General features: G+C 37.9%; 1 protein-coding gene across 3 annotated transcripts in view; it reads right to left on the bottom strand.

The window, feature by feature from the left end:
- Nucleotides 1-13,323, bottom strand: part of LOC149219109 (uncharacterized) — a 174,009-nt gene that overhangs the window by 44,680 nt on the left and 116,006 nt on the right. For all 3 annotated transcript variants that reach the window (XR_016249215.1, XM_089384266.1, XM_089384267.1), the window contains exon 7: nt 10,385-10,451. Coding sequence is in view for 2 of the 3 variants with exons in the window: in XM_089384266.1 (XP_089240392.1) it covers nt 10,385-10,451 (67 nt within the window). In the remaining variant the exon portion in view is untranslated. The remainder of the gene's footprint in view (nt 1-10,384; nt 10,452-13,323) is intronic.

Genomic DNA, 13,323 nt, shown 5'->3' with positions numbered 1-13,323 from the left:
TTCAAGTTTGTGATCATGGGAGTAGTCATAGGTTTGCAATCCATCATGTCAAACCTCTTCAACATCTCGATCACATACTTTCCTTGACTTAGATAAATTTCATCACGTCCCTACCAAACTTTGAGTCCCAAATAATAGTGCATCAGCCCTACATCCTTCATGTAGAATTTTGTTGCTAGTTGCTTCTTGCACTCTTGGATACGACCTTCCACACATGTCATGGGAAGATCTTCCACATATAGAAGAATGATTGCAGGCTCATCCTTCACAACCTTGATGTATAGATTTGGATCAACATAACTCTTTGAGAAGCTCAATCTTTGTAGTTATGCATCCATCCTTGCATACCATGCCCTTGGTGCTTGTTTGAGTCTATACGATGCCTTCTTCAACCTGAAAAGATAAGTCTCTCATAAGAAGAAGTTGATCTCCCTAAGTTAAGAGGGAGCCTGGATAAAAGAAATCTCCCTAGTTAAGAGGGAGGGCATATTATAGTCATGATGGACATCTTGAAAGAAGAAAATTGGAGAATGCATTTTGAGGGGCTGCTGAAATAAAAAAGCAAGATCTGTTTGTAGAATGTGTTGCTACATGTGAAGTAGGAAACGAAGATGTATGATTGAGGAATCATCTGTCAAGATTCATTTGAAAGTCCAATGTGATAAATTGAGAAGCAACATCAAGTTGTTTGTAAGACCCCAGAGGTTTGTGTTTACTTATGTACATTTGAAAGTTTGTTATTGATTTGGGTTGTGCTTGTATAGGTAAATCTCTCAGAGGTTTGATAGCATGTTGGTTACACGAGAAAGATTTGTTACTGATTTGTTTGATCGGGGAGGGTTTGCTACCGATTGGAATAATCGAGAGTGTTGAGGCTTTGTGTGTGAGATACATTGACTGGAAGGACATTTAGCCAACACTTTGTGTTGATGTACAGATCTCGAAGTAGGGAGAGTGGCATTGGTCATAGAGCTCTGACATCGGATACACACCTGGATCCCTGGGTTGATGGTTAGCAAGTAAACCTGATGGTACCTAGAAAGGCTTAAAGCTTTAGTCCATCTTAGTCCCACCTAGATAAATTTCCCTGGTCACGAATCTAGTCTGTGGCACCATGAGTGCCTAAACTGTTGGAATACCTTGGATAGATTACGCTGGTCAAGAATCTAGTCCATGGCATTGCAGTGCCTAAACTCTTCACGGTTCATGTGTTTTGAGATCTTCGTTGTACTTGTTATTATGAATACCTCCCTAGTTAAGAGGGAGTGTTGAAATATGTAACTAGGTTCGTTCTTCATAAATGTATTTGAGTCACAATGAAATGTATTTATCAAAAAAATGAAGAAAATATTTTCATTATTATTATGCCTTATTAAAGCATGGGTTTCATGCTTGGGTCATCTTGTTTTAGGTCAAAGTCCCCATTGAGGATTTCTAGGATTTATTCTGAGTCATTTCCCATTAAAAGAGACCCTTCTTGGGCTTTTGAATCATGTAAAAATAATTAAATATTGAGTCAAATAAGCTATATGTCACCTCCACACCAAGTTGGCCTCAAACTTCGACCCCACCAGAAGCTTATATATTGGAGCAGTTCGAACTCATTTGGAGCAATTCACTTCTCTCAAGCAAGTTCAATATCCAGAAGAAAGAGTTGGAAAAGTGAGAAGTAAGGAAGGCAAAAGGAGTGCGAAACTGGAGAAAGAGGAAGAAAAGAAGAAAATCGATATTTTGGGCTCTCTCTCTCTCTCTCTCTTAGGTTGATTCCTCTAGGAAATCGAAGTTTTTCTTGTCTATTCGAAGTTGTTGTTGTTGTTGTTGATGCCAGTTGCTGGGTCGAAGCTGCTACTGCAAGTTGCTACTGCTAGGTCAAAGTTGCTATTGAAGGGTCATCATCTGCAAGAAGGAAGAAATGGTTGACTTGGTGTGGAGGAAGCCTAGGTCTGGGTCAAGGGTCTTGGATTATCTCAAAGAAGTTATTAAGGAAGAGTTGTTAACTAGGTTTTTCCCTAGATAGGGTTTTGCCCTGGTTGTCTGCCTATATCTAGTGTCTTTGTGCTATTGTTTTGGTAATTGCTTGATGAACTAAAAGATATAAGAAAAACAATTACCTTTCTGATTTTCTAACACCTTGTACCCTGGGTCTTTCCAAGATATGAGACTAAGTGTGCTATGAATGTAGACTAAGTTCTCAACCTTATTTGATCCCAACATGTTTCTCTTCCCTAAATGGATGGAAGCATATGTGCTCCAATCCCTCTCACAAGCTGAGGAACTAGCTACCTACCCAAGTAGTCAAGGAACCATGCACCCTTTTACGAGGTATCAAGTACTCGTCATAAGGAAAGAACCCATTTTTTATTTTCAAAGTATTGGGTTCTCCATTCCTGAACCGAGTTCAGAAGGGCGTGTTTGAAAAGAAACTAACCAATTTCTGGTGCTTAGGTGCGTGAATCAAGTACATGTACGAGAACCCCACCCCTGGGTTCGGGTACCCCTACTTCACAGCGTGGAATGTATGGTGTTTGGGTTGTAGTGTCCATACACTGCTATATGTTCGTTGATCCATGTCTTATGGATTGGAAAATCATATAGTAGCCCATATGTTGGTTTGTTGGGCATCTTACAGAACAATATGGTTTGGCAGTTACCCACTTAAACTTTTCCCTTTTTTTCATTCTTTATTTTTCTTTTTCGTTTTGATCTTCTGAAGTCTTTTCTTTATTTTTAGGAACTCTAACTTGGATTCAAATCGGACCAAAATAACCTCCCTCATCTTTTAAAACTACAAATGTCCAAGTATTTCTCTCTTTTTCAAAAAAAAAAATGGTTTAATAAATGGCAAACAAAAGATACTTAGCTTTCTTGCTTGAAATCCCTTTCAGTTTCTTTGTGATTATCGAATAGCAATACCTTGTTTGTCATTGATCTATGCAGTCCTGTTAACCCCAAGATTTTCCTCCTTACAAATCTGGAGGGTTAAGGGCCAACGCATTTTCTTAAACTAGCATTCAAAGGCATTTCCAAAGTAAACTTTCCTTGAGTCAAGGATGTGGCCATAGAGTTCATGTATGGGATTGGTTCAGTGATGTGATCTTAATTTAGAAGCAGATATTACACAGGTTTTCTATCAGATTGGAGAGAGTTAATATTTTTGGTAGTGTTCCTACATTTTAGGAAATAGGGTTTGGAGGCCCGCATGATGAGGATGGTATATTTGGAGTCCTTGGGAGATCCTGAGTCCGATAAGCCTTTTCCACACGATATGCATGACACTGTCGATTTTTAGTAGTTTTATTAAAAGTGCTTGCATGTTGTTTATGATCACATATTCAAACTCCTTACTGAAAATTGAGTCTGGCGAGTATAGTTTCATGGACATGCAAGGGTTTTCTATGTTTAGTAATAGTAAATACCTATTGTTATGCATGCTAAATTTAGTAAGGTTCCCCTAGCAGTACTGGACATTTTCTATTTTTTCCCATTTTTGGGGGTACTGCTATTTTTGGAATGTCTATTTATATTAGGGTGACACATGGCAAATTGTGATGATGATGTGGTGAGGTCTGGGAGTGACATGTGGCAGTTCCTAAGGGTGACAAGTGGCCACATCAAGGGGGATGCATGTATATTAGTGCGTGCATGGATAAGATGTTGGAAATATTGAGAAGGGTGAATTAGTATTTCATTACTTTTAACCATTTCTATCTTTTAAAACATTTGATGCACATAAATCATGAAACACGGATCTTTACATAAGTAACACTTATATAATTTTTTCGTGTAAACTGTGAACTTCCTTGTACAAAGCACCAACTTACAACTTTCGCAGGCACCAACCTACAAGAGATTGCATTCCCCTAGTTGAGTGCCAACTTAGCAAATGTAGGCACAAACCTACAGGGGACACCAACCCCCACAGCGAAGCACCAACTCAACAAACAGTTAGCACCAACCTATGTATCCAAGTTGTTCCTTGGATTTGTCATTAATAACTGCTAGACCTGAACAAATTCTTGAGTGAGTTGTCATCTAACCATGCAACCCTCAAGTTTGCGCCTTTAAGCTTGATCATAGCCACTTGACCTCTAAACCTTAACTTTATGTTCTTCAACTAGGCTTCTTCACTTGGCTCTTTAGACTTGATCTCCTACATGTCAATTCTTTTTATTGGATCAAAAAGAGGTCTACCCATCTCGCACTTCAACTTCCTCAACTCTTGTCATTCACTCTTCAATTGTCACTACTTAGGCTTATATATTCAAAGAGAAGGTCAACCCACATGGCAACTTGTACTCAACAATGTTGATTTTTTTCTGCTACATAAGGCTTTTCAACACACTTGGAACCTGTTGTCGCATTAACCCCCACACCTAGAATTATCGTGGAGAAAGTCCTTAACTCCACTTGGTGTGGCCTTGGGGGCAAGTTTCGAGTTGAGGCTATCACTCAATTCTCAAACCCTCTGTTTAGGCTCACTCTTAATGAAGCCAAGGGGGGTGGACCCTAAAGTTGTCTAAGATTTGGCTAGCTTCAAGCTAGCAAGTTAGTGTTGTGCTAAACAAGTTCTAGGAGTTAATATGGTTTAAAGTTTAAACCAATTTGCAATTCACCATTAACAAGATAGACCATCACATGTGCTTCAAAATAATAATGATTTTGCAAGTACATAAGCATCACATATCATTCATGACAAAACATATATAAGAGTGTCAAACCAATGAATGAAATATTTAAGCAATGTAAAAGTATGATCAATAAAGAGACCAGTGCCAATAATCCAAATAGATGCTTGCAAGAAATAAAGTACATGGAAATGAAAAGAATTGAAAGTAAAGTACTTGAAAAGGAGATCTTTGAAATAAAAGGTGCTTGAAACAAAGTGCTTTGAAATAAGAATTTGCCAATTTGTAAACACTCTTGTAGAACAAAAGCAATAACATCTCAATCAAGTACACAATGCAAATATAAGGTGTGATGAATTGCCTCTTGGTTGATTTTAGAATTAGTTAGGTTGTCTCTTGCGTTAATGCAAATTAAAGAGAGATTGCACCTAATCTGATGTGAAATTCTTCCTCCAAGCCTTTGTCCTAGCAAAGACAAGGATAACTGCAAGGAGATCCAACACGTGGAAGCCTGATTTTACAAGTCAGCCCACTCGCAAGTAGATCTAACCTTGGGTTTCCCAAACCTGATTTAGCAAGTCAAGTGTTTAATAGTCATCACCAAGTTGCTTTGATGAACTCTCCTGAATTACTGATAAGGCTAGGTTGAGTTCTCCTATTGCAATTGTTCCCATGCACCAGAGCTTGGTGAAGCGTTCCTTTTAATTTACCTATTCACTTTTTCCAACTTTAAACCTTGCAACACTTTATAAAGAAGTTATAATAAATTATAATGAAGACTTAAATAAATACAAGTACTTTATAATGAAGGAACCATTGAGCCCCAAGGGTTAGCTCAATCGGTCAAGCCGGGGCCTTGCCAATGGGAGGTCACAGGGTCGAAACCCGAAAGCTCTTGGGGTCAGGGCAGTCAATAGGCCGAGGGGTGTGACCCCCTTCGGGTGGGGTCCACCCTAGCGTTGTTCGATCCTGGACGTAGCAGACCCACTAACCATGGGTATCCGTGAACCAATAGTGAAAAAAAAAAATGAAGGAACCATTGTATATAATAAGGGGGTCCCCTGTATTATATCAACTGGATAGTTGTACTACCTAATTTTCCTAACCACCTTCTAACAAAATAACCTTATATATTTTTATTAAAATAACAGGCTTTATTACATTTCATCTTTAGTACTGGAGTGTTAATACTCAACCAAACACTAGGAATGGTGTTGGACTTAGATGCATTTCCTACTTTTTCCTACAGTTTCCCTGCATTTCAGGCTTATGTCGCGCTAATGCCATGTTGATAATATGTTCAGATCTACACAAGTTCTGTTGGTACGAGTTCTTTCTGGCAAGATACCTTCCTCGAAATTCCAATAGGGGATTTCTACAACCACAAGTGACATCACCATTTTTTGGCCTCAAGTTAATTTCTTCTCGCAGATTCAAGGCTTCAATAAGAAATGGAGTTATTTGAATTTCATCTCATTACCCATTTGTATATGTTCACAGGCAGGTCTAGGCAACAACGAGAAAATGTCTTCATCACTCATCTTGATTTTAATGTGAAACTCCCAAAGAAAAGGTGGCAAATTTTATGCTCTCCTTATAGCCTTTTCTGAAGCACCTTCTTCATTTATACAAGGGTCAGCCCATTCATGAGGCCACAAACTCCAACCAGAGTCTCTGTTACCATTCTGTGATGCACCCATTGCCCTTCCTTGGATAAAAAGTGTAGATCTGTCATTTATTCTCTAATGGGCTCTTGTGAAAACTTAGCAGCAGAAATTCTTCAAACACAACAAAAACGTGTGGGCAAGAATTTTGCTCATATAATGCCATTTACTGCCACATTGTAACTACATGCAACTACATATTCAAACCACGCTTAGATGCATGAAAATGAAAATGTCTAGATCTGAACATGCACACAGCAAATCATAACCAATCTACAATTAAAGCATAATATAATTTCAGTTTATTCATTGAGGCAATTGTAAGACACCAATACTTATCTTTGCATTAATATTCAGCACTTTGATTCACTTTGGAGGATTTTCCAGCCAGTCGTTGGCTTGCATATTGCAGAGCCATCCTTGAGCTGCCTACATGTGATAAGGAACTCACTCTTATTTCCAATCCCGAAGCATTATGTTGTGCCAAATATCAATTAAAATTTAATACATAACAGAAACTCTCATTGGCTGAGTGATACCAAATGGTTAAACAATCCAAAATAACCATGTTGGGTCCAGCAGCCAGCCACTCAGTCAATTCAGAGGAAGCCCTTCCTGCCCACAGTGTTAGGCCCTCTATGTCGGACCCAACCAGATGAAAGATACAAGTCCTCTCTGCTAGTTTAACTCCACGAAGATTGGGACTGGTGCCTATCGTTCCAACAAAGTCCCCAACTTATTTTCAATGCCAATCATCCTCCAAAATAGGTAGGATCCAACCTGTCTTTTATTACATCATATATCATGAGTTTTTGCTTTATGAAATAACCATAAATTGTGGGAATTGATTAATTAGCAGTGTTCCACGGGTTCATGTCCCCCAGGGTGGGGTGGCACCCACCATGTTTCCCACGCTCGGGGGACAAGGGGACGCCTTGGGAAATGTTTCCAATGTCCCCCGTTGTGGGCAACTTGGGGAAACACATGGGGAAATGCTTCCCTAGTGTGGGGGGATGTGTTCCAACAAAAGGGGAATATCTGGGTGCCCCGCCTCCCCCAGAAGCAGGACATCTCAGCGCTCCTTCCCAAATTTTTTTGTCTAGTAACCCATGAAGATAGAAAAAAATATCAGGGATAGAGCTTTGAGGAGTATAGGACCTTGGTAATTAATGGTAATATTATGTTCTTAAAGTAAAGGGAAAGTCACTTTCCCTTTACCTAAATTTTTAGCATTACCATTAACTGTTTCAGGATGTTTGAGAGTGGTTCCAACCTCATCAGACTTCATATGGAGAAAGTAGAATTTCATATCCCATTCAGAATTCAGCAGACTTAATAGTTTTCAGGATTGGCAGGATTACAGCATTTCCACTGGATTGCACTATGATGAATTTGCTTAGGATGAATTGTTACTGTTGGGATTTTATCAATTACTACTTTTATATTTGATAATTTTAGAGACAAGGACCCTTATGCTAAGGGCACCGATGTCCCCCTATCCCCCCTGAATTTTCATAAAATTTGGGGGTTCTCCCGAGTCCCACATGTCCCCTTGTGCGTCTCCCCGCTCCCATGCCCCCGTCCCAGAAACTTGGTGGAACATAGTTAATTAGCACCCATTATTCAAAATACAATGTCAAGACTCTAGGACATTTTAGCTCAGGGTCAAAATTCGGGGTATCACATCTCTTCCTTCATCAAGTTTGTGTTGCCATCACTTTGGTTAATCATGTTGACTCCAAAAACCCAAAGGACCATTTCCCAGCAATGCAGTACTTGAAATTTTCTAACAGTGCAAAATCCTACATTATCCTTTAACTTTCCTCCACATCATGTAAACGTCTTGATGACCTTAAATTCCAAATCTGCACTCAAGTTTTGTTGCTCAGGATTCTTTTTGGCAAGATGCCTTCCACGAAATTCTTATTGGGATTTCCTCAACCACACAGGACTTAGTCATTTTTTAGCCTCAAACTTGAATTCTTCTTGCATATCCAAGCCTCCAACCAGTAACCATTAGAGTTGTTGCTTCTTGTGACCTGATGCATCTGTCCATGGCTGGATCTAGGTAACAACAAACTTACTTTAACATTCAGATGAAATTTGTTATGCAACAACAGATATGAGACATGCAACCCCAAAATAAAAGTGGAAAATTTTTTGCTCACTATTTTGCCTTTTCTGAAGGAGCTTCTTCCTCATTTCTGCCCAGGTCGACCCATTCTTGAGGTTACAGAGCTCAACCAGAAACTCAAATACTACTCTATAATGCACTATAATTTGCCTTTCCTTAAAATCAAGGTGCAGATCTGTCATTTCTTCTTCAATGGACTCTCTTGAAAACTTTTCTCAGCAGCAGAAAGCATGGGCATGAATCCTGCTCATATAAAGCTATTAACTAGCCTAATGTAACTTCTTGCAACTGCAGATTTCAACCATACTAAGATGCATAAGAGTAAAAATGACTGAATCTGAAAATGTACAAAACAAATCCTAATAAATTTTGCATTAAAACATATTACAACTGTAACTTATATCATTTAGGCATATAAAGCAATAATACATTATGCGCGAAATCAATACTATCTTTGGGTTATATCATTTTTTACACAACAATCCAATTTGGACAATTTACCACCCCACCATAGTATTGCATGCTGCAAAGCCACCTCCGAGCTAAGGCCCTACATGTGACAAAGGAAACTGACTCTATTCCCAACCCCCAAGCAATTTGTTGGGCCAATAACAGTTAATACATAACAAAAACCCTTGCTAACTAAGCAATATCAAATGGCTACACAAGCGAAAAGAACCCAGCTAGGTCCATCACACGTGACACATCACAGAACCACCCAACCTGAGGGTCATAGTGTGAAAAGAGCATCTCCCACATATGCAAATCCTAAGCAATTGTTGGAATACTAATTCCAAGACCATACTAGGATTACTCGATCTAGGTAACAGGCTATTCCAATCCCAGTAACCATGTTGGACTCAACTAAGCACAGAAACAACAATGCAATTAGCTAGCATGCAGACATCCTTGTTGACATTGTCTATGGCTCCTTGCTGGAAACCACCTTCCCAAGGCTAGTCTCCTCTCTTAATCTACAAAGACTTGGACAACCAGAGTTCTCCCTGCCAATGTCATGCTCCAAAGGAACTGGTACAAGCACCTACTGCAGCAGCAAATCCCCTTGTTTCTCTGCTCATCCATCACCCCCCACGAGGAAAGAAACAAAGGAATATATTGAATCAATCTAGAAAGGAACATAATGAAGGAAGATGATGAAAATTGAAGAAACCTGTCCCCGTGGCCAAAGGGTTATTTTATTGGGAAATATTTATTCACCACTAAGCCTTGCCACCCATCGCAAACACTCACTCCCCTGACCTTTCAACCCTCGGGTCTCTTGTTCATTTTCCCTCCTTAGCAATCATTGTGCATAATTTGCATAATTCAAGGGTCTTTTGTCCTTGATTACAACCTACATTATAAGTTTATGGTGTAATAAAAATTGATGGGACCTTCAGTAATGAGCACCCATTTATTTCTAGTGCATCAACCATTCCATAGATTTCTGTGTGGCCAATATTTTGAACAGGGAGCCAATACCCAGATCTACAGTTACTAAGAAGGGAAACCATTTGAGTGGGAATTAACCAATTTTGCTTCTTAGTGATAAGGGATAGAATACAAAAGATAAAGAAAGTAACAGGAAACTTTTAGGGCCTTGGGGGGGTTCGGAGAGATCGAGAGAAAACTTTGAAATGGTGGTAACAAAGGTCTTCAAATAGCAAATGTGCAGGAACACATCATAATAACAATCAAACCTTGGATCGAATATGTATCAATAATTTGATATCAAGGTTCAATTGTTAACTCTCTTCCTCATTCCATTATGTTTTACTTTGATGGGAAACCAGTAACTTCTAATCCACTGTTGCTCATCCTATCCATCAACAAAAGATCAAGATACTACCTCTTATGAGTACAACCCATACCATCTTTCAACTTATCTAATAAAATTTAAGCAGGGATAGCTTGCGTAGGAACCAAATGAAATTGACCATCTCAATTTAAAAGCATGTCACCTGTAAATGTCCTAGATACATGTCGACGATATCCTCAAATCCGTTGGCCTTATTTTCCTCCAAAATCCTGCCAAATGGAAAAACACATAATCTCTCTTAACTTGCAATTCAAAGATATCTATCCACTCACCAATATTTAAACAATATGAGTTTCTTCTCTGACCCATTATTAATGAGGCATAACTTTTCAATGAAGAGATACATTGTCTGATGATAAGTTCCCCAAAAATTTAAAAGAGTTAAATTGTACGATAAGTGTATGAAAATGTTTTTCTTAATTTTTCATCATCACCACCAATTCTATATTCTATGAACAATTGTAAAGAACACAAAGGAAAACATTAAACTAAACTTGAGTTGACACTTTTTGTTGAAAAATGTAGCAAGAAATTCTCAATTTCATTTTGCCTTGATTAAATTGAGAAAATCGAATTTCCATATTAGCAGACAACTTGGATGACGTTAACTTGTGTGACATGGCTTGTGTCACCTAGTTTACTCAATAAATTCGAGTTGGAGGAGTTAGAGTTCAATCCAGCAAATGTGATTGCTAATTTGTAGCAATCAAGGTCAGTTATCTCAGGTTGCTTTCAGTTAAACTAGTTCCAACTTTTGGAGGAACTAGTAGGTGGTCACTTAAGCAGTGGGACTTCAGTCAAACTCAATGATCATCCAATTAACTGATCAAACAGACCAAAATAGCTATTGCATGCAGAGAATTTGAGTTCCCCAGGCTTGGTGGAGATTCAAAGGCAATGTAACCTTAGTTGTAGACTAGTCTTGAGTGTACAAGTGTTGCATGCAGTCAGATGATCACGGCACAAGGAAATAGGAGCTCAAGTAGAGGCAAAATTTGACTAAGTTTGGGTCAGAGCCTTTCAGTGAGCAGAGGGATAGGTTATGCACTTGCAGGTTGTGGTCAATTAAGCAAAGCAATTGTAATACATCTCTATTCATCAGATTTATTGCAAGCAGGCATTGGGCTTTTTAGGAATTTGCTTTCCCCGGGAAAAATACTTGTTGTATGTGTGTTATTTCTTATTGCATGTCTAAAAATTTTGTTCTAGATTGTGAATTACTTTCCGCAGAACAGTAGAGTAGGTTTGTGTCTCGTGATTTTGATTAAACCTTCATGAGCAGTTGCAAATCTACATCGTAATTTCTACATTTTCATATCTTTAAACGCCAATTTTGGCAAGATGTGAATACCACTAATGGGAAAGGAAATAAGTATGTATAGAAAGGCATTTCACTGTTGAATGTTAAGCCTTTAGGAAAGCATTATAGCATGTAAGTACAGTAGTTTCAAATCTCTTCTATTTCTTTTCCTTTAGAATAAAAGACAAAAAACAAAAAGAGCATTCAAATAATATATCTACATTTGCTTTGGAAGGGTTGGTTATCACTTATCTGCTTTTAATAAGTTCTGAAAAGAAAGGCCACAGCAAAACACAATCCTTTACAATAGAGATTTAAATGTTTTGCGATAGCTTACACAACTAATCTGACTCAAGTGGAAATTGTAATATAGAAAATAAAACACACACACACACACAGCAATCCTGATTCTTCAGTAACATTACTTCTTGTAAGCTTATTTATAGCTAGCAATTGCCAAAGTTGTAGGTGCAAGCCCAAATAAAAAGCAGCAATGTCTGTACTTGTATACAACCTACTTAATATCAGGAGCCATTTGGGTCACTCATTAAGATTTTCAAATTATGAGTCTTTCTATCATCTTTCAATTCTACGAAAATAACCTTGACTCTCAGAAAGACGAGTATTTATTTAAAAGGAAAACCCTACAAACATATTTTCTTTAAATATCCACTCAAGCCACTTGAACAAACCCTAAAAAGGAAAAAAAAGGCTAATCTATTTTCAAAATCCCAACTTTGTGGTCTAAACTTGTGTTATGAGTTTCCCCAACATATTGAGATTGAGTTGATAAGAGTTGGTGCTTGGGTTGTGTTCGAATACAGTTATAGTTACAGCATACACTTACATAAGCAGAGTACTCTATTATCCAGGCTGTTTGCATTCAATATAGTTTTGGTTCCAAAGTTTTTTGAGATGAGAAAAAAAATGAGCACTTGCACACCGACAAGAAACATCAATTGTGCCTATGAACCTAACTAAAAGAAAAGACTCTCCATAAATGTTATTTTGATAGTTAACACTATGAAAGTTGATGTAACAGTGGTTAAATACACCTTATATGGACAACAGAAAATATCGCTCATTTAGGACATAACTAGTCCAAAAAGGCATTTTAATTTAGTCAAAAAGGATAGGTGGGCACCCTATAGTTTGGGGTATCGTTCATTTACTTAAATCTAATTAAGGTGTTTTAAAGATTAATCAAGAGGGTTAACCATATTCAAATTTATTAAGTCACACTTAAAGCTATTTAAGACTAGTTTATTAACGTAAAATAAAGCTTTACACTAACATTTACGGTTACTAAGGTTAGTTTACCCTTTAATGTATTTAATAAAAATATAACATATAAAAGGCATATAAATCCCGCTTTAAGTGAAAAAACATGTTGGTCACTTTTAGTGAACAATATGCCATCACCCTAAAGAACCTTTGTCCTTGAAGTGGGGGCAAGTTTGAACTTTGGACGTTGCTAAGTTAATTCCTCCAAAAGAGTCATTTTGCATACTTGAATTTGTTTATTTCATGGGTTCCTAAATTTTGTTTCTAGTATGCCTTTAAGTTGAAGTACTAACCTACAATCTTCATCAAATTGACACATCTTTGATTGAGGAATACCGTTGCTTTTTATTCTCAAAAAAGAGACATGGAAAACATCTTGGGGATTTCTCTTATTGAGAATGACCAAAGCATAAATTGTTTTGTAACCTTTAGCTCTAACATCGTAGGATTTCTCATTAGGGCAATTTTGAGGTCTATACTGGGGCCCCTAAGGAAAA

The sequence above is a fragment of the Pinus tabuliformis genome, chromosome Q (genome assembly GCF_031772625.1).
Source record: "Pinus tabuliformis cultivar Carrire ecotype Pingquan chromosome Q, CPIR1, whole genome shotgun sequence".
NCBI lineage: Eukaryota > Viridiplantae > Streptophyta > Pinopsida > Pinales > Pinaceae > Pinus > Pinus tabuliformis.
The sequence above is the reverse complement of the archived record's forward strand: the minus strand, read 5'-3'. Positions and strand labels throughout refer to the sequence as shown.